This window comes from Pelodiscus sinensis, chromosome 11, assembly GCF_052426305.1.
Source record: "Pelodiscus sinensis isolate ZL-2025 chromosome 11, ASM5242630v1, whole genome shotgun sequence".
NCBI lineage: Eukaryota > Metazoa > Chordata > Testudines > Trionychidae > Pelodiscus > Pelodiscus sinensis.
This window is the reverse complement of record NC_143062.1, coordinates 7,946,656-7,968,764: the sequence shown is the minus strand read 5'-3', so window position 1 is coordinate 7,968,764 and position 22,109 is coordinate 7,946,656. Positions and strand designations below refer to the sequence as shown.

The 22,109-nt window shown below is 47.9% G+C and overlaps 1 protein-coding gene across 2 annotated transcripts in view; it reads right to left on the bottom strand.

The window, feature by feature from the left end:
- The window catches only part of DNAH1 (dynein axonemal heavy chain 1), a 125,386-nt gene that overhangs the window by 77,171 nt on the left and 26,106 nt on the right, over nt 1–22,109 (bottom strand). For both annotated transcript variants that reach the window (XM_075939494.2, XM_089781040.1), the window contains exons 13-23: nt 21,781–21,974; nt 20,680–20,905; nt 19,954–20,073; nt 17,770–17,852; nt 16,942–17,083; nt 15,262–15,417; nt 10,427–10,625; nt 8,540–8,793; nt 6,858–7,070; nt 1,464–1,628; nt 557–678 (exon numbers count right to left, since the gene is read on the bottom strand). In XM_075939494.2, coding sequence (XP_075795609.2) covers nt 557–678; nt 1,464–1,628; nt 6,858–7,070; nt 8,540–8,793; nt 10,427–10,625; nt 15,262–15,417; nt 16,942–17,083; nt 17,770–17,852; nt 19,954–20,073; nt 20,680–20,905; nt 21,781–21,974 — 1,874 coding nt within the window. The remainder of the gene's footprint in view (nt 1–556; nt 679–1,463; nt 1,629–6,857; nt 7,071–8,539; nt 8,794–10,426; nt 10,626–15,261; nt 15,418–16,941; nt 17,084–17,769; nt 17,853–19,953; nt 20,074–20,679; nt 20,906–21,780; nt 21,975–22,109) is intronic.

Sequence of the window (22,109 nt, the reverse complement as noted above, 5' to 3'; positions counted from 1 at the left end):
TGGCGCTGTAATAAACCGCTATTCCGAAACGCCCCTTAATCCTCGTGGAACGAGGTTTACGGGGATGTCAGAATAGCAAGCCCGTTATATGTCGAAATAACAGGCTTGCTTCAAAGGAGTGGAATAGCTATTTGGGGATACTGGAAGTATCCTGAAATAGCCCCACCGTGTAGATGCACCTCAGGTGTAGGTCTAAAAAGAATAAGGTCCAAATTTAATACCCCCTCATTTCACTTCATCTCCCCTTCCTCATGTTTTTCCTGGACATGCTGATGTTTAAAGGTGCAGGCATGTCCAGACGGTGCTGTTAGCAGACAAGCCCCACCTCGCCCTGGCCCATGGCAGGTCCTCGCACCCCCAAACCTGCCCCATTTTTATCTCCATCAGCTCTCAGGGCTGAAAGCTGAGACCTGCACCCACGGGAGAGCTGCAGGAGGTCGTGCTGTGGATGGGAAAGCACAAAACACTCGTTCCCGGGAGATGTAACCAGCGGGATTCTCTGACTTCACCCCCCAGTTCGGTAGAACATACGAAAGGCCTTGAGCCTTGGGATTACCTGGGGAAAGCTCCTCTCTTGGTCTCCAGGTATTCGCTCAGCCCCTTCTGCACAAGGTCAAGCAGCTGATTACATTTCCGAAGGCTCTCCAGCAGCCTGGGATCGGGACACAGGGAAATAACCTGGAACAGGCACCAGTGCACAAGTCCTAGTTAGGTAACCCCACTGGAGGCCAGGTGGTTCCAGAGAGACACTATTGCCGGGAACAGAACAGCTCATTCACGGGCGCTTTGTGGGCACGGAGGGGGAGTTGCATTAAGGGCTGAGACAAATGGACGTGTTTCGGATCTGTCCGCACATCAACATTCAAACACTGATGCCGTCTCCGTGGAGGAAAGGACCCAGCCCCGGGGGGAAGGGGTGGAGAATGGTGGTGCCAGCACCAGGGGGAATGGAGCTGAGGAGGCCGAATGTGGGGTGAAGGGAGGGAGCCGTGGGGGTGGGAAGTGGAAGCAGGTACAAGTGGGTGGTGGGAGAGAGCCAGGCCAAGCCCCAAAAGCATCTGTCAGAATTCGCCATGGAGCAAGCCATGGGATGCCCTGTGTGTAAGGACCCACAGCAATGCAAATGCTGTTGCTCTGCTGGGAGGGGGAAGAGAGGGCAAGTCGCTGATGTGAGAAGGCCATGCCTAGTGATTCGGCACACGGTTCAGACCCCCCCGGCCGCTGCAGTGCGAGCAGCATTTGAAAAGAAGAAACCTAGGAAGTTCCCCTGAGCACAGGTGTTATGCACACAGGGTATGTCTACACTACCCCGCTAGTTCGAACTAGGAGGGTAGTGTAGACATACCCACAGTGCCTTACGTGAGCATGGGGCTTTACAGACAAAATACAGGAAAAGGAGCCAAGTTTGGCTTTGGACGAAGTGGGCACACTGCAGGGTACACGCAGGCCCTGCGAGCACTCACCTCTCTGTTCTCATTAGCATTCTTCATGATCTTCCTCCACATCCTATCCATGGTTTGGTAGCGTTTGCTCTCTACGGGCAGCTGCCGATTGATGTCCTCTGAGCTAAAGATGGGCTCCAGGTAGAGCCAGGAGCGCTGGCATGTCAGCCACTCCTCCAGGACATCCTGGCGGAAAGGCATGTCGTCAGGACAAGAGGATTACTGCAGTAAATACAGTGGCTAGGAGAGTTCCTCTCACGTGCCCGGGGCTCAGACTGGAGATAAAGGAGATCTTCCCCTAAAACGCCGCCCACCATACTAAGCTCCGCCCATCGTCCCTGAATAATTGCCTCTTCCCTGACATGTAAGAGCCAACACCCACTGGGAAGAATGGGGGCAGTTCACGTCTGTACACTGGTCCTATACTTCTCCCATTGAGCTAAACAGTAAAACAGCCACAGACTTAACGGTGCTAGAGCTATTCCTTCTGTCGGCTGCAGGCGACAGCACTACATCAGGTCACATGAAGGGCTTGTCTACGGGGTGGGGTATTAGGCCCTATGGGTGTGATTTCCAGAGCTAGCAATGACTAACGTCTTGTCATGAATTGGTCTGTGCAGACCCTGCTGTGCACTCCAGATTCAAACGGTCCTCTGTTATGGCATGCCAGGGAATCTCCAATTCATCTGGTGAAGTGGGTTTTACCCACAAAAGCTTATGCCCTCATACATCTGTTAGTCTCTAAACCTGGTCTGCACTAGAGAGCCTTAGGTTGAATTAATAAGTGGAGCGTTCACACTACCAAGCCCGCTATTTCAAAATAACAGGCCAATTATCTCAAAATCTGTACTCCTGCTTTCCTCAGGGACTAACACAAATTCAGAAATAGTGGCAGTGTGGATGCTCCAGGGCTGCTATTTCAAAATAACAACTCCCCAGAGTCATTTGAACTAATTACTCCTCAGTGCTTCCTGGGGTTCTAAATCCACATTAACAGAGCTTGCCTCTGGCTAATTTCGCCACTTCCCTGTAGCGTGGACATGCTAGTTCGATGTTGTTATCTCAGGAGTTATTACATCGATTTTAGTAATTTCAAAATAGTTTCCTAGTGTAGACATGCCCTAAGGTGCCAGGACTTCTCTCTGTTTTTGCAGGGAACCTCTAGCCCATACCAACGGGGGCTATACGGACCAATTAATGTGCAACACAGTGGAGGTTACAAGCCACGCCCCCATGGTGTGTATTACTGCTCCCCAGAGACAAGTCCTAAGGTGGTTTTCTTTGCATCACGAACTGCAAAGTTTATACTGTGTTTTAAGATGAAAGCTTAAGTTTTGGCAATCACATCTGATTCTGCTGAGAAGTGGTGGCAAACAGCCAGCCAATACCAGCGCAATCTGACCTTGTACACAAAATGCTCAATGAAAACTTCAATTAAGACACTTCAGATCAAATAGTTGGATAAATTCCAAACATTTAGGGTATGTCTAAACTACATGGCTCCGTAGTTCCTACTAGACATAGGAAAATGAAGCGGCGATTTAAATAATCGCCGCTTCATTTACATAAAAATGGCAGCCGCGCTGTGCCGATCAGCTGTTTGGGAGCACAGTGGGGCAGTCTGGACGCGCCACGGTCAACAAGGGAAGCCTTTGTTGACCGCTCCAGTAAACCTCATTTCGTTTCCCTTGTCGACCGCGGTGCATCCAGACTGCCCCGCTGTGAGGCCAAACAGCTGATCGGCACAGCACGGCGGTCATTTTGATGTAAATGAAGCGGCGATTATTTAAATCGCCGCTTCATTTTCCTATGTCTAGTAAACTCATCTACATGGCTCCGTCGACGGAGCCATGCAGTCTAGACATATCCCTAAGGTGAGAAAACCCAGAGGAAATACATCCTGAAAGGGATTCAGAATACAATTCAAAAATCAGCTAAGCCCTAGAAAGAACATCTCATTGTTCAGTGTCATTTACGTGATGCTCCAAGCTCCCCAGACCCTAGCAAAGCTCTGTAGCGTGTCCCTAGGAAGTGACGTGTTCAGCTGGTGGGAATATATCCCGAAGGCTGCATCCACAAGATGTTCTGAAATTCTCCTTGCACTTTGCTGGCACCAATACTTGAACAACGGTGCACCTGCTGATGTGGACCGGAGACTGCTGGGTTTATTACTGTGTGAGGTCACTCGGATCAGAGCAGCTGTCAGTGACATGGTGGTAAGAACGCCTGAGTCTGACCCACATCAGGGCGTGCACCATTGCTAGCACTGGTACCGGGGTGGGGAGGAAACATGCTCAATGCAGGTTAAGCGGCTAACTGAGGAGCAGAAATTACAAAAAAAAAAACGATTAAATGTGGATGCAGACAAACCCTTTTTTTCACCTACGTAACAGGACAAAAATACCATCCAATATCTAGGTGAGGCTACGTCTAGACTACAAGCCTCTTTCGAAAGAGGCTTTTTCAAAATAATCTTTCGAAAAAGCTTTTCTCGAAAGAGACTGTCTAGACAGCAACCAGTATTTTCGAAAAAGAGCTGCTTTCTCAAAAGAGAGCACCTAGGCAGTCTGGATGCTCTCTTTCGAAAAAGCACAGTTTGCATTCAATAACTCCTTTTTTCGAAGGAGCACTTTCGAAAAAAGGCGGTATTCCTTGTAAAATGAGGTTCTCCGCGGTCGAAAAAACTGCTGCATTCTTTTGATTTAATTCCAGAAGAATACGGGTGTGTCTAGACGCAGGGGAAGTTCTTTAGAAAAAAGGCCACTTTTTTCGAAAAAAAACCCTGTAGTCTAGACACACCCTTAAAGAACCACACATTGACCCTGGCAGATTCTGAAATGAAAACATGGCCTTGTTCCCACAGGCAAGAATAAGCCATGCTAGACTATGATTAAGTCACCACCATGTTCATCAGTCACGTTTACACATTTTTGGTATAGTTCAGACAGGGCCTTTCTCTCTCTGACCTCTTCATTGGATTGTCCCGTACAGATGGTCTCAAACAAAGCCCTCTTGAAGCAGATGGCAGCCTTCAGGAGACACTCCAAAGTGTTGTGTGACTCGGGTTTTCAAACAAGATGACAGCGCCCGGATGTTAAAATGCATTTAATTAAGAAACCATATAACCGGTGACATTTTCAGCAGATACATGGTTTACACATGGGGGCAGCAGTTGGTTCCCTGGGAGCCGGTGCACGCAGGGAACCAGCTTTTAAGCCCACTGCTGTGCACGCTGGCTCTGGCCTGTCTTCCCCCAGGCCCACTGGTTATATATTTGCACATCACTATCCCAGAGGCTAAGGAATTTCACCCTGCAGACTTCCGGAGCACTGACCTGAACCCAATGGAATGTATGTTAAACACTGTATTCACTCTGGAAAACATTGGTTGTGTCTGTAATAGACCATTTGTACATCCCAACTACACCCTGCAGGTATGTCTGAGAGACAGCAAGTGAATACAACCTGGCCACTTGCTGGGAGGGTGAATGCAGCAAGAGCAGGATAGTCAGCCAGCTTGACAGAAGCTACCATAGGTATAACAAACCAGGGTCATTTCCTTGTAATCCATTCGCAGGGGGCTTGCAGAAGAGCCAGGACTGGCTGAACTCTGCTCCCATTAGCAGAGTTAAATCAAGATGGAGCACTTCTGACAATACCATCCCTAGTGTTAATGTAGGAAAAGGGAAAACATTGAGTCATGGACGCTCTGGGAAAGAATGGGCCAGACATGTTCACACCGGCCCAGAACTCCCTGGCCAAACTCCCATTGACTTCAGTGAGCCAGGCTAACGCATTATATGAGCAGCTGGACAAAGCAGCTACTGGAGACAGGAGAGCCCCAATGTTTAATCTTAAAAAAATACAGTGATGTGTTTTAGCCAGGTTAAAACAGAATAGCGCAGCGCAGGGGCCTGGTTCTGAGAAGTGCCATGCACGCCACTTCACTGGGAGCTGCTGGTGCTCCTCATCTCAGGCTCACTTTCCTGGCTGCTCTTCATACTGAAATGGGCAGACAGGTGTATAATTAAGTGTCTTCTTCGTAATGACTGGCAGAAGAGGGCTCTGTGAGCACTCACATAGCTATACATATACCAAACGTCTACATGAAGTTGAAACCCATTAAATATGAGATTTTCAAGTCATCTAAGGGATCTGCATGCCCAATTCCAATTCAATGGCCAGATTTCCTCAGCTGAGATTTTCAAATCTGCCTCAAGTGTTAAAAGAGGATTCCCACTTTTGGCTTTGGCTGTGATCCCCTCAATAAGGAATTCTTTTAGAATTGCCAAGGACACTGGATAGAATCCCACATTCAATCTCATGGAATTTGCCATGTATTTTGAATGCACAGATAGTCTTTATATGGCCTAAAGCAGGGGTGGGGAACCTAAGGGCCAGGGACCAGATGCGACCCCCAGCTTGCCTGGATCTGGCCCCCTGAAACTCAGGGCTCTTCCCAGCATTGGGGAGCCCATGCCGGTGCTCCAGCCCCCCACCATCCTCCCCAGGGCTGGAGCATACACCAAAATGCTCTCTACTCCTGGTGGAAAGTAACCCCCTTTAAGTGTAATCCATACTGTGACGCTGGCAGAGAAGATGCCAGCTCTTGCCTCAGCTTTACACCTCCGCCGTCACTGACAAATTCATTGCTGGAAAGCAGTCCAGCAACCTGTGTGTCAGTACAGTTAAATGGGCACCTAACAATGTGTTGAGACTTTATGCTTGCAAAAAAGAACAGCAGCAGCCAGGGACAAAAACACACCCAGTGTCACAGCCAAAACACACACTAACCGATATATAGCCAGACCACCACACAACCTACTTCCATAGGGTAAGGGGTGCCCTTCTGCACCTTTCTTAGCCAAGTACCGCAGGTTTGACACCCCCTTGCCCAATCAGACAAGGGCCGGTAAGTTCCCATAAGTAACATGAAATCATTATACTCAACCAACGACAAGGGTGTCACTTCCATAATTTGCAAAGCACTCTACGGACGTTAGCTAATTAGGATTTGTTTCCTGCCCCCATCTGTGACTAAGCCTAAGCTGGGTGTGATCTCTGCTGAGTACTCAGCATTCCCTTCCATGCCTTGAACCGGCGAAGGACTGTAAGCATGTATGGGGAGCACTAACGTGGAACTCCTCATATGCTAGTCAAAGCAAAGCATGTGCTTCTAGTGCTTTGCCGGATCGGGACCAAACTGCCCAGCACCTTGCAGGATCACGCCCTCACCAGGCAGTCTGACTGCGGCAGGACCTAGGGAAAGTGGGAATTACTACGTAAGTCGACAGAACTATGCACGGCGAGAAGAGCTACACCTCAGGTAGACTCTTGGCAGCAACGGGAGTGCAACAGCCCCACAACAGCCCCACCCCCTCCTTTGACCACATGGCAGCTGATGGCAAATTGGTACCTGTGTCATTTTCAGCTTGTTTTCCCAGGTGTTCATCCTGTCCTCAAAGGGCTTCTTGTAAGGGGAGAAGGACATGCTTTGCGTCATGACAATATGATCATCCAGGAGCTGGGAGGCTTCGTCGGGGCTCTTCAGAATGTAGGTTTCTGTGCTCTTATACGGCAGCACATTGAACAGGACGGATTCCCATTCGCCCTCCATCTTATCAAGTGCCTGGGAAACAGGGAGAACCAATTTAAGCTTAGGTGTCAGTGCCTGGACGTGGCGTGACGTGTCCCTCCAGCTACGCGTCTCTCAGATACCGTCCTACAGGAGCGAGGCATGTGCCTGTGAAAGGCATGAGTCTCTACACTGGGAATTGCAGGCATCTGTGTAATGCACAGAACGTTCAGCCGCAGCACGGACTCTGTCTGCCCGGCCCAGGCAAGGTTCCTGAAGGCCCAGCCTTGAGGAAGACAGAGTACTGTCTTTTCCATTCCCACGGGAGTCATGGCACCCCCACTGAGGCTGGCCACAGTGCACCACTAGAGACAGTGGCTTTTGCAGGGGGGATATCTGCCCCCTGGGAACAGCCCCGTGCTCAACAACCCACTTCACAGAACAAACAGCTGACCGAGGATAGTGACTTTCAATCCGGACCATGATAAGCCCCTTTTGAACAGGCAAGCTGAAGGTGAAAGACTATATGATCAAAGAACCTGACGGATAAAATTAATTTGTTGTCAGTATGACCTCTGTGTGACCTGGATGTTAAGTCTGGTCTTTGTAAAGAGGTACGTGCTTGGACACAGGTATACAACCAGGAGGGGATAGGTGAAACTGCTTTGAACCTGTTGTAAGGCCTGAAAAGGGACTGTGAGGGGGCAGGTAATGATTGGAGGGAATTTGGTGCAAAGGGGCATGACCTGTGTATGCGTGCAACTGTAAGTGGGCAGTGAGAAAGGGGTGATTACCATGTAAGATAGTACAAAAGACATTGCCTTTTGTTTGAGAAGTTGCAAAACTTTTCCTGAGAGTATCCTGGAGATTTTTGCCCTGGAATGCATTCCTGAATAAAGCTGGTTGCTTAAGAAGGGTGTCAGGAATTGATTTGGTAGGGGTCTTGGGCCCCCATCTGAACCCTTGGATTAAAATTCTCCGTCAAACCCCTGGCCCCTCCCATTCTCTGCCCTGTTTCCATACACACCCGGTATTGTAGCTCATTCACCCTATCAATGGCTAATCTCCCTGACACACAGACAAAGGATTCGTCCAGTCATTAAGGCCACCAACACCTTCCGACGACTGCAGCTTTTCTCTGGGATTTCGGTAACGCTCAGAGTGAATGTTAATGCCCACGAAAGCATGGAGCTGTCATTAGAGATATAAAATCCCGTTTAATTGGTTAACCAGTTAAACATATTGTTTAACCGGTTAACCCTACTGCTCCGTCGTCCTGGCTGGAGCAGCCCCTGCCTGTGGGGTGACCGGGCCCGCCACCAACAGAGGCTGCTCTGCGGCAGGACCCCCGCGGGGCTGGAACAGACCCATGCCATGGCAGGTGAGGAGTTGCTCCAGCCCCCACCAGTGAACCGGTTAAACATTCCCATCCCTAGCTCTCATAAGAAAAGCTTTCACCCAGAGACACCTTTGGGGCATGAACTATGACCCTGAAAGGAAGCCTCGTTCGATGCTCTCCTCACATTCTCAATGGAGAACTCCTTGCCCGCGATCTCAGCTATTTTGGCAATGCTGTCGATGTGGTCCAGCAGCTTCATGTCCAGACAGCGAGCAAACGTCAGATTGGCCTTGGGCTTAATGTTGATGTTGATCTCCTTGGACAGCATCTCCCAGTGCCGGTTCCGCATGCCCGGATTGCGCAGGCCCTGAATCAGGGGGATATATGGTCTGAACTCCTCAATCCCGCCCCGGATTTCCACAGCCACGTCCTGGCATGCTTAAAGAAAAAAAGAGAGCCCATCAGCAGCAGCAGCAAGACGATGGTTGGAGGACGCTGCCTCCCAGAGCCAGATTCTGCCAAGCACAGGTCAGGGGCGCTGGGCTTTCCAACTATGCAAAGAGCAAGCAAGCAAGCAGCATGACATGGAGCTTTGAGAGATCCAAGCCTGCATTAATGAGGGTGCTGCTGTGGGGCCACAAAGTTACTCCTGCCCCATAGCAGGAGTAAGGGCAAAAGGGGAAGAGCATAGTCAATTGCCATGTTTGGATGTTGGAGATCACACTAAGGCTACCTCTCTGCCAACATGTCTACTCACTGCTCAGCCTTGCCCTGTTCCAGCACCTGCAGAGTAAGGCAGTGAGCATGCAGGGGCCATGAGGGTTAGTGGTTCTTCCACTTGGTAGGTCAGTTACAGCTGGGGCTTAACTTTAATTGCAGCCAAGTCTGGCACCTGGTTGCACTTGAAACTGACGTGCAGCAGCCTTGTACCCCCTGCTCTGTGTCACACCAGCACTGGCAGGTGTGTGGCCTAAGCGGCCATGGACTGGAGGAGTAGTGGAATGAAAAGATCACAAAGCAGTTATTCTGAATGCTTCCACGCAGCATAAGGATTCCCATTCACTCACACAGCCACTCCCCACCTCCTCCACTGGGCACAATGCACAGCACTGGCAGGAGAGAGATCACGGTAAAAGGAGGTCTCAAAGGCGCCGGGGCGGAGTGTATTCCACTCGAACCCAGCTGAAGCCAGGTTTAGAACTACTGCAGAGTGGCGGGTGCATCTTTGAGAACCCTGGACTGGGACGGGGGGAAGTTTGCCTACAAATTAAAATCTCTGTTCACATTTTGGTGGGGCGGACATTTGCTTGAAGCGGTTGGGCACAGATCTGCCTGTGACCACCCCCGTTCACATCACACAGAGTCACGGGCGGCCCTAGACTAGCTGCCAGCAACTGGCACCCTAGGCGAAACATGCAATCGGCACCCCCACCTCCCACCTCAATGATATTGCGCCACCATTTGGCGCCCCATTTAACTTGGTGCCCTAGGCGACCGCCTAGTTCGCCTATATGGACGGGCTGCCCCTGAACAGAGTACACATGGCAAAACTGGCTGAAACACAGGGATGAGGTCTTCACAACACGCCTCATCACCTTGTGTGCAGGGATGCGCAACCCAAACTCCTTGGCTGTGTCTACATTGGCACCCCTTTCCGGAAAAGGGATGCTAATGAGACACTTCAGAATTGCAAATCCGTGGGGGATTTAAATATCCCCCGTGGCATTTGCATTTACATGGCTGCCGCTTTTTTCCGGCTCGGGGTTTTTGCCGGAGAAAAGCGCCAGTGTAGACGCGATTTTCCAGAAAATAAGCCCTTTTCCGGAGGATCTCTTATTCCTACTTGAAAGTAGGAAGGGATCTCCTGGAAAAGGGCTTATTTTCCGGAAAATCGCGTCTACACTGGCGCTTTTCTCCGGCAAAAACCCCGAGCCGGAAAAAAGCGGCAGCCATGTAAATGCAAATGCCGCGGGGGATATTTAAATCCCCCGCGGATTTGCAATTCTGAAGTGTCTCATTAGCATCCCTTTTCCGGAAAGGGATGCCAATGTAGACACAGCCCTCCTGTTACCTGGTACATCCTTGAACTGCTTCACACACTTGTGCATCGTCTTAAAGGATTCGTTGACGCTCTTCTCTAGCTGTTCAGCGTCAATTGCACTGAGGGGGTCATTCATCCAGCTCTCAGACCAGCGTATCCAGTCCGATGCTGTGGTCCAAAGATCCCAGTATGGCTGGAATTCCTTAACCATCCTGGAGAGCTTATCATACTTTGTGATGCCAAAGAGAAGAACAAGAAGAGCATTAATCTCAGAATCACAGAACAATAGAACTGCAGGGACCTTGAGAGATCATCAAGTCCAGTCCCCTGTCCTCACAGCAGGGCCAAGCACCATCTAGATCACCTCTGCAGATGTTTAACTAACCTACTCTTAAATATCTTCAATGATGGCGATTCTACAACCTCCCTAGGCAATTTATTCCAGTGTTTAGCCACCTTGACAATTAGGAAGCTTTTCCTAATGTCCAACCTAAATCTCCCTTGCTGCAATGCAAGCCCATTGCTTCTTGTCCTGTCCTCAGAAGTTAGAGAGAAAAACTTTTCTCCCTCCTCCTTGTAACACCCTTTTAGGTATAGAACAATGGGCGTATCTTCCTCTAATAACAGAACCATCTTGCCCTTGCAAAAAGGCACACATCTACCTGGAGCTCCTGAATAAGCGAGGGGAACGAACACGGTCCAGTGTCCTTTAAGATGATTTATTAGCCCCCCTCCGCAGTGCACTGGAAGCCAGAGAAGACAGGCACAGAACCATTGCATCACTTCTAGCTTGCTCCCTCTCAAAGGACTTGCAATCCTGAGGGTCCTTGGAAGGGGCAGCCCCTGTGCTCTCCCAAGGCATAACGTAGCCCTTACTAATCATAGAATCATCGAATACTAGGACTGGAAGGGACCTCGAGAGTCATCCAGTCCAGTCCCCTGCCCTCATGGCAGGACCAAATACTGTCTAGACCATCCCTGATAGACATTTATCTAACCTACTCTGAAATATCTCCAGAGATGGAGATTCCACAACCTCCCTGGGCAATTTATTCCAGTGTTTGACCACCCTGACAGTTGGGAACTTTTTCCTAATGTCCAACCTAAACCTCCCTGGCTGCAGTTTAAGCCCATTGCTTCTTGTTCTATCCTCAGAGGCCAAGATGAACAAGTTTTCTCCCTCCTCCTTATGACACCCTTTTAGATACCTGAAAACTGTTATCATGTCCCCCCTCAGTCTTCTCTTTTCTAAACTAAACAAACCCAATTCCTTCAGCCTTCCCTCATAGGTCATGTTCTCTAGACCTTTAATCATTCTCGATGCTCTTCTCTGGACCCTCTCCAATTTCTCCACATCTTTCTTGAAATGCGGTACCCAGATCCCTTTCTGCCGTACTCCTTCCCAGACAGTCACTTCCCATTCTGTGTGTATGAAACTGATTGTTCCTTCCTAAGTGGAGCACTTTGCATTTGTCTTTATTAAACTTCATCCTATTTTCCTCAGACCATTTCTCCAATTTGTCCAGGTCATTTTGAATTATGACCCTATCCTCCAGATTAGTTGCAACCCCTCCCAGCTTGGTATCATCTGCAAATTTAATAAGCATACTTTCTATGCCAATATCTAAATCGTTGATGAAGATATTGAACAGAGCCAGTCCCAAAACAGACCTCTGCAGAACCCCACTTGTTATGCCTTTCCAGCAGGATTGTTAACCATTAATAACTACTCTCTGGCTACGTCTACACTGGCCCCTTTTCCGGAAGGGGCATGTAAATTTCATGAGTCGTAGTAGGGAAATGCGCGGGGGATTTAAATATCCCCCGCGGCATTTAAATAAAAATGTCCGCCGCTTTTTTCCGGCTTTTAAAAAAGCCGGAAAAGAGCGTCTACACTGGCCCCGATCCTCCGGAAAAAGTGCCCTTTTCCGGAGGGTCTTATTCCTACTTCAAAGTAGGGTGTAGGCTCGTCTACACTAGCCCCTTTTCTGGAAGGGGCATGTAAATTTCATGAGTCGTAGTAGGGAAATGCGCGGGGGATTTAAATATCCCCCGCGGCATTTAAATAAAAATGTCCGCCGCTTTTTTCCGGCTTTTAAAAAAGCCGGAAAAGAGCGTCTACACTGGCCCCGATCCTCCGGAAAAAGTGCCCTTTTCCGGAGGGTCTTATTCCTACTTTGGAACTAATTACTCCTCCAGGAAGCACTGAGGAGTAATTAGTTCAAATGACTCTGGGGAGTCGTTATTTTGAAATAGCAGCCCTGGAGCATCCACACTGCCACTATTTCTGAATTTGTGTTATTCCCTGAGGAAAGCAGGAGTACAGATTTTGAGATAATTGGCCTATTATTTTGAAATAGCGGGCTTGGTAGTGTGAACGCTCCACTTATTAATTCAACCTAAGGCTCTCTAGTGCAGACCAGGTTTAGAGACTAACAGATGTATGAGGGCATAAGCTTTTGTGGGTAAAACCCACTTCACCAGATGAATTGGAGATTCCCTGGCATGCCATAACAGAGGACCATTTGAATCTGGAGTGCACAGCAGGGTCTGCACAGACCAATTCATGACAAGACGTTAGTCATTGCTAGCTCTGGAAATCACACCCATAGGTCCAAGTGTTTACAGATCATTTTCTTAATTACTTGCTCCATTATCTTCCCTGGCACAGAAGTTAAACTAAGTGGTTTGTAGTTTCCTGGGTTGTTCTTATTTCCCTTTTTATAGATGGGCACTATATTTGCCTTTTTCCAGTCCTCTTGTTTCAGTCATGAAACAATCCAGCATTGTAGACGGAGACAGGACAGACACAGGAAAACAGTTGCCCTAAGCCAAATTCAACCATGCATATATGGCCAGAACTCCGTTTAATTTCAATCCAGGTTCAAACCACGACTTAATTTATTCCTATGACATTCAGTGCCAGCTTCTCAAAGGAGGGTGCCTCTGACACACTGACCAAAATGCACATTCCACTTGCCCCTGAAGCTGCCCATATCTGTGCATGCAAATGCTTCATCTGACGAGCAGTCAGCTGATTTATAGGGCTGTCAGGCGATTAAAAAATATAATCGTGATTAATTGCGTGTGCCTCCCCTTTGAAACGCCGCCATGGCCTTTCAATGGGGAAGCACTGCATGGAGCCTGAGATCAGCTAGAGTCCCCAGCTGACCCCAGGCTCCATGCAGCACTGTCCCTTTGAAGCGCCGGGCAGAGTTTCCAAGGGGCAGCACAAAGCGGAGCCCGGGGTCAGCTGGACTGCCCAGCTGATCCCAGGCTCATTGTGCTGCCCTTTGGAAATGCCACCCCAGCGCCTCAAAGGGGCAGCACATTAGGAGCCCGGGATCAGCTGGAGTGCTTAGCTGATCCTCGGCTCCACATTGCACTGCCCCTCTGAAGTGCCGGAGCGGTAGGGAAGTTAAAGACTAGTCAACTATCTAATAAACAAATCCTTATCGGATAGTCAGTTGACTAGTGGACTAGTCGATCCTCCCCGCCCCCTTTGCTGCCTCTATCAGATAGAGGCAGAAAAGGTGGGAGGAAGGGGTACTTCAAAGTGGCAGCACTGCACAGGTGTGCAACGCTGCCACTTTGAAATCCCAAGGCGGTGTTTCAAATGAGCAGCCGTGGAGCCCGGGATCAGCTGGGGGCTCCCAGCTTATCCTAGGCTCCCCATAGCAGCGGAACCCGGGATCAGCTGGGGACTCCTCAGCTGACACTGGGTTCTGGGGAAACACACGCAGAGCCCGGAATTCACGCAGAATCCCCAGCTGATCCTGGGTTCTGCACATCATTTCCCCAGAACCTGGGTTCTGGGGAAATGCTGCACGGAGCCGGGATCAGCTGCGGAGTCGGCTGCCCCTTTGAAATGCCGCCTCTGTGCATTTCAAAGGGGCAGCGGAGCTTGGGGTTAGCTGGGGGGTCCCTAGCTGATCCTGGGCTCCGTGTTCCACTGCTCCTTTGAAGCGCCGCAGTATTAATGCCTGAGATTAACGCATTAAAAAAATCAACGGATTAATCCCGGACTGTGTTAATCACAGGCATTAACGCATGTCAATTGACAGCCTTCCTGAACCAGGCGCCTCAGTGACATGAAGTTGTTGTGTGGATGCAATGGGTCCATGAACATTTTGAGGACATATGTGTTACATCCACAGTTGCAACTTTGATCCTTAACAGTAAAGAAAAAAATACACACTAAGCTATTGAAAGTGAAGACAGAGAAATGATAGAAGATACTTCTGCTCCACAGCCACAAAGAAAAGAGCGAGAACATGGGCATGAGCATTTCTGAGGAGCTAGAGCCAACTAATGTTGTGAATAAAATGATTTCCTTAAGACAGACTCTGCCTCCCATACCCACAACGTCACTTTCCTGTACACATATGACCGCAGCCCCATACTGTGTGCAGTAACACTCCCACAGCAATGAATTGCTACATCGTGACCTCCCTCACCTTTACCGTTCAGGAGACAAGCCTTCCATACATCTGGCTAACACTGCCCTGTGAGCTCTTGATCCTAGAGCATGGCTAGACAGAGCTCTGCCACAGAAGTGGCTATAAAACCTCCTTGCTTGCCCTTCCATCTCTTCTTGGACCAGCTCTTCCGCAGCATAGAAGAGGCAAGCAGAGAATCAATGAAATGGAGTGACCATCAGACTGGATTGGTGGACCTCTCTAGTCAACATAAGGACTGGTGGATAAGCCAAAATGGGAGAGAAGTAAAGAAATGATTTAATCTCACAATTGGGATATTACCCAGGGTACTGATTGATTGATTAATTCATTTTGCGGTAGTATCCAAAGGCCTCCATCAGGACTAGTGCGCTGTTGTTTTCACAGACCCCATGATGTGACACTTACATTAGTAACCGGCAAGCCAAATATCCGCTCCCTGTTGTTGTAGAGCAGTGCCATTTGCTGAGATTCCTTCAACTGCTTCTTCACCCTTCTCGCTTCATTTGCTATCTCATGCGCTCGGGTGATGTCCATATGGACAGAAAATCCAGCTACGAGCAGCTGGAAAAAAAGAGGCAGGCGCAGTGTGTGGAACAGGCCCAGAACGCTGCATGCTGCTTTGTAGACGCTCAGCGTCACAGTTCACTCTTTACTGCTCTCCAGCATGCAGAGAATCGGACGGGGCTCACTAATGCCCATTTTCAATCTCACATTCTCCCTCCCCTATTCCAAATCCTGGTCTCCTCAGGCCATGAAGAAGGTGCTGAGGAAGCAGTGAGAAGCACCGATCAGGATCAGCTGAAGGGAAGAACAAACATGGACACCACCTACCGCTTCCTCTTGAAAGCAATTGCTACCCACCTACCGTAAGAGCCGTCAGTCAAGGCCCAAACTGAGCTACGCTGAGCTGCCCCGCCAGCAAAGTGAAGCCCAGAAATTAAAATGAAAGTTCTACTAAGCCACTTTGTCCACCTCCAAAAAAGTTCACTCTATGATATTTCTTTAGTTTCTTCTGTTTCTTAATAAACGAGAGCATCAGGGGCTCCTATCACTTCCTTTGGTGGGCTACTCCATAACCAACCAGTCTTCATTGTTAGCAGCTTCTTTGCTTAAATTCATCCCATTACCCCTAACAGGGCCGGCTTTAGGCTGATTCACTAGAATAGGGCCCGTGCCCTAAATCCGGAAGTGTGCTGACATGCCGGGTGTATTGCGGGAGGAGGTGTTAACCCCGGAGGAGTGCGGTGAGTTGAGCGAGGTAGGACTCTGCCCTGTAGCTGGGGATTTAAAGAGGCTGTGACTTTTTTTGTGTGTGCTGTGTTTTTTTTTTTTTTGCTCAACCAAAATTTGTGTGTGGTTTTTTTTTGGTCAACAAAAAATCCTGGTTGCCGGGCCCTGTCGAAACGGTTTGAATTGGGCCCCGCACTTCCTAAAGCTGGCCCTGACCCCTAGTGACATCCATCTGGAGATAGTCTTCGAAATAAGTTGCACAGTGATTAAAGCTGATCGAAAAACGGGGAGCTTTTCCTGTGGATAATTTTCAAGTTTTGGGTAAAAATATTGAATCTGAAATATCTTGATTTTGAAACACTGCCATTGCATGTCATGGGAGTTTCTGATCAGGTGCACCATAGTCTCTTTCTCCTTTCCTGGCTGGGTTCCCTGTTCAGACAAGGTATCGGAGAGGACACCCTAGTCTTCCCCCTTGGAGAGGAGAAGTGGTGCATCATGGCAGTGCCATGTCCATGGTGCATCATGGGAGACGAAGTCTAGCTAAGAGCTCAGCACTCAAATTACAGCTCCCCTGAAGTACCACAACAGCATTTCAGAATCCCAATAGTTCTATTTTATAGGGCTCAGCTTCTTTGTGAAAAATAAAGGGGTTTCATGGAATTCAAACACCTTTCACAAAACTAATGACTGAAATCAACCTCCCAATGTCTCATGCAAGAGCAGTTTTGAGGAAAACAAATGACTGGCTCTACCGAATTGCAAATACTCCTGAGGCTTCCCCAGCTAACGAACAGCAACCATCTCAGGTCTTCATGATTAGGACAGCCTCCCCTAGGCCTGGGTTATCAGTACCTGCAGCCCGTCCAGCCGTTCCAGAAAGTTGTTCTGATCCATGAGCTGAATTTTGCGGAACCTCTCTTCATCTTCCAGGTGCTGCTGCCGAATCATCTCCGTCAGCGTAGCGATTTTCAGAGGCCAGTTACTCGCAGCCCACCTGAGTTCAGATGGAATGGGAATGCCCCAAAAGATGAAAAGCAGAAATCAGAAGCATATTATTGGAATGATGATGAGGAGGAGGATACCAATTAGATAACCAGATCACACTGAGGAAGAGGCTGGCCAGCGACAGAAACATGGTTTCAAAGTATATCTTTGTGCTCTACTTTTGGATATGTAGTGACTGAGACTAAACTGTTCACTTAGAAGAGGCTTGGGAGAGAGAAACCCAGCATATTAGTAAAAGATGAGTGGATTGCTAAACAATTCCAAGAAATACAGTAAGAACCACGTATCTTACCATCTGTCAGCACAGCACATAGCAAGATTGGGCCCCAAGCTTGGTTGCAGCCTCTTGTTGCAATTGCAATAGAAATAATATAATAAAATAAAACTAAACCAGCAGATAAGGCCTTGTATTTGTTGCAGAGGTCAATCACAGAAAGTTTGCTCACACCCAAGGCAGGAGGCAGTGTGGATCTGCACATCTCTAGGAACTCAATTTCTGAATCAGGAGTTCAATGCACATCTAGTTTGTTAGTCTTTAAAGTGCTACATAGTCCTGTTTTTGTTTCATCTAGCCTGGACTGTCATAGGAGTAAATCTGAAGCACCTGGTATGCAGATCAAATCCTGAGGCATTAAGAATGGTAATTGCGGCAGAATAGGCTGCTTTCACACTCACTTGTCAGTGAAATCATCTTGGGTAAGGTTGTAAAGGAACTCGTCCATAACCTCATAGTCTTCCATGACCTTACCTATCAGTTCCTACACAGAGAGACAGAAAGAGAAAAAGAGACACCCCTCAAATCACATGTAGCTCTTATTGGGACTGTCTGGCAGGATACACTCCACGTTTGCACAACACATTCTGTGAGGGCCATAGACACACAACCTTACAACAGAGGACTTCTATATCACACACGCAGTGGGGTCTGAGTCTCCAACCACTTCTGCTCTGAGTGATCCTCGGACTACATATATGAAAGGGAATATGACCAGGTGGGTACATAAGAACATAAGATTGGCCGTACTGGGTCAGACCAAAGGTCCATCTAGCCCAGTAGCCTGTCTGCCGACAATGGCCAATACCAGATGCCCCAAAGGGAGTGAACACAACAGGTAATCCTCACGTGATCCCTCCCTTGTCACTCATTTCCAGACAAACAGAGGCTAGGGACACCATTCCTACCCATCCTGGCTAATAGCCATTGATGGACCTAACCTCCAGGAATCTATCTATTTTGAACCCTGTTAAAGTCCTAGTCTTCACCGCATCCTCTGGCAAGGAGTTCCACAGGTTGACTGTGCGCGGAGTGAAGAAAAACTTCCTTTTGTTTGTTTTAAACTTGCTGCCTATTAATTTCATTTGGTGACCCCTTGTTCTTTTATTGTGGGAATAAGTAAAGAACTTTTCCTTATTCACTTTTTCCACACCAGTCATGATTTTATAGACCGCTATCATATCCGCCCTTAAACTCCTCTTTTCTAAGCTGAAAAGTCCAAGTCTTTTTAACCTCTCTTCATATGAGACCCGTTCCAAACTCCTAGTCATTTTTGTTGCCCTTTTCTGAACCTTTTCCAATGCCAATATATCTTTTTTGAGATGAGGCGACTACATCTATACGCAGTATTCAAGATGTGGGCGTCCCACGGTTTTATAGAGAGGCAATAAGATATTTTCTATCTTATTCTCTATCCCTTTTTTAATGACTCCTAACATTTTATTTGCTTTTTTGCCTGCCACTGCTTTCAGAGAACTATCCACAATGACTCCAAGATCTCTCTCTTGAGAACTTGTAGCTAAATTAGTCCCCATCATATTGTATGTCCAGTTGGGATTATTTTTTCCATTGTGGATTACTTTGCATTTATCAACATTAAATTTCATTTGCCATTTTGTTGCCCGGTCACTTAGTTTGGTGAGATCTTTCTGAACACAGTCTGCTTTGGTCTTAACATAGGACAAGCAATCAGGAAACCTAGCTCTCCTGGCCTCCTGAATGACCCTGAGTAGGTCACGTCACTGCTCAGTGCCTCTGCTTCCTTGTTTATAAAAACGGATTGACACATTCCTCCTTTGTAAAGTGCTTTGAGCCCTAAGATTAAAAGCTCTGTCTAGTAACTTGGTGGTATTACTGCCAAATTAGTTATAATATTATATACTGCATCAGTCCAATTTAGGAGTAACTTCATGGAAGTCCCTGGAGCTACAGCAGTGTATAATGGGTATGAAAAGAAAACCAGGGCAATATTTGTAGAGTTTGAAAGTTTGTAATTAATTTTTTGAAGACAGAGTAAGTCAAGATCCAATGTCTGAGCAGAATCATTGAATGGATGACCAAGTATTAGAAGGGATATACAGCATACATTGAGGACAACATTTTCAGTTGCCTTTGCAAGTTTCTCCTGCACAGGCATGTGCATGCACATAACCGGCCTTTGCACATACCAATCCGGTAGCTCGGCATCCGGCTGCCTGATTTGCTTGGACACACTGGCTTTGCACGCACATGCCCAGTTGGCTAAATGACACTAGGGTGAAATTTCACGTTAGCTGAAATTCTAGATTTAAGGGCTTGGAAGCCTCAAATCTTGTGAGCACCACACACACTCTCAAAGCTTCACAATGGTCTGGATCAGGGGAGGTCTCCCAAGCGACAAAACAGGTAATGGACTGACAGGCCAGATCCTTCAAGCTAGGATTAAGTTAAGAAGCTGAACCAGCTTCCTCAATAAGGAGAGATTCAGAGCTGGATAATAAAAATGTCAAAGGAGTGAGCGATCTGCCTCCAGGATTACATGCACTCTATTCCCAAGCTGTTCTCCTGCGCACCCCATTTCGATCCGAAAAGCATGTCTTACTTACTTCCTGCGCTTTCAGCTGCTCAGGGATTCCCTTCATCCACTCCCGCAGCTCAGCCAGCTCCTCAATGCTGTTTGGTTTTTCATACATTTTCCGGCTGATGGCTTTGAATACTTCACAGATCTGCAGGAGGACACAGCGAATGGGTATAAGCACACTCTGAAGAGAGGAGTGGCTGTAGCCTTCTCTAATGGGCTGGGAGGGTGGGATTCATCCCTATAAGGTCACTCCCTTTAATGAGTGGGCTACAGCAGAGGCCTGGTTCTCAGAGAAGCATTCACAACCCCCAGCAGAGTTCATGGCAACTGCATGCACAGCACCTCTGAAAATCAGACCACCACTTGAGTACGCCAGACTCCACTGTAAGTAACAAAACTGGCTGTGACCCACACTCAGAGTGGTCTAAAACTACAAATACACAGCATTGGTTTTGTTCTCCTTGTAGCCTTCATCACTTGCCTCACCCATGTAACTGTCTAGATATTCTAGTTAATCTCATCGGCTTCCTGCAGGAACTGATCCCAGTAGCAAGGCAGACAATTCTAAATCTATGAATGTAACCGGTTAGGAGCTGGGCGAGAGGTGTGGCTTTCTTGCCCAGAATTTGTCACGAATACAAGCACTCTGAGTTAGTGCGCTCTTCGCACCTTCCTTCTAGCCTTTTTCAACACAACCCCTACCTGACCATTCCAATGCAAGCAAGACAAGACATAGAAGCATGACACTTACATTGTTCACCTGTAGGTGTAGGTTCTTAGCCAGCAAGTCCAACATGGAGGTGGCTAGGGCTTTGCGTTTTTTGGACAGATTTTGCTTGACACCTTCAACGTTGATGTGAAAGGGACCAATGACGATTGAGCTTGGCAAAGTATTGTCCAGCATTTCCTTTTCAGACAAGTGCAGGTTTACTATTTTTCTCACATCCTGGGCAGCAGGGCACACGACCAGGTACTCTCTACAACCAGAAATATAATCAAAGACAAGCCAACTCATATCATACACTGCATGTGAACACTAATACCTACAAACCATATATACATGTTCACATAGATGTCATTAGGGCACTGTCCAAAAGTCCAGGAGATGAAATTAGCGACGGGCGCATTTACCTTTAAAAATCACAGATTTCTCTGGATTTACATATTTTAGAACCATGGAGGAGATACGTTCCCTGCCTCTGAGATCTTACAATGTAAGCTAGACATGACAACACACAATAATCCAATGGTTCAAGGAAGAGAGAGTGAGGGGAGATTATTGGGGAGAAGCAGGAATTCTTGAGAGAACGGGGGTTTTAAAGCTCAGTTTAAAGACTGACAGGAGGCCTGAAAAGAAGGTGAAAGTAACTGAAGTAAAAGGATGACTGAGGTGTGGATTGGGGGTGCAGGGTTAGCTGTGGGAACATGCAAGTTGAAACAATGCTTCCTATACCCTGTCATCAGCCTGAAAATACAGAGGTTACGCACACTAACCAGATTTACAGGGAGCAGTAGTTTAATGACCAATCAGATCCGAAGGGAATTTGACTGTTGTTAGGGGCAGACAGGAACTCCCGATGCTACCACCAATGTACAGCCTTGAACCAGTCACTGTGTTGACTTCCTTTGAAAGCATGTTATTGGCTACTGCTGGTGCCTGGATTTGAAGCTCTAGTGCTCTGAATTGGTAGGGCTAATCTGTTGGTGCTGTCCACTGAAGTGCATCCCATATGCTTTTGAGAGCACAGAACAGCGAACACACCCCCGCTCCCCCCCCCACACTCTTAAGCAAGGAACACTTCTAAGGAACTTGGAAGTCCTGTCTGGGGTGTCTCCTCTTGCAGTTACTCACTTTAGAAAGAAATTGTTATCATTGTTATTCAGCTCTAGCTGGTTCTCATACTTCTTGGCATAGGCATAGAGAGGGATCACTGCCTTGCGGATGGCTGACCGGATAGCTTTGCGCAGTTCTTCCACAGCAGGCTCGTGCAGGCCCACCGACTCCAGCAGGAGGGTGCCTCTAATAAACATGTTCTCCAATACGAACTGGGAGAGTGCAAACAGCGAGGTCATTCAAACAAGCAGGGATCACCCTATTGCTTCTCAGGTTCCAGCAGGGGGGGACAGGTTTTAGGGTATGAAGAAGCCACATGTTTCACAATCCACTGCTATGTAAGATGG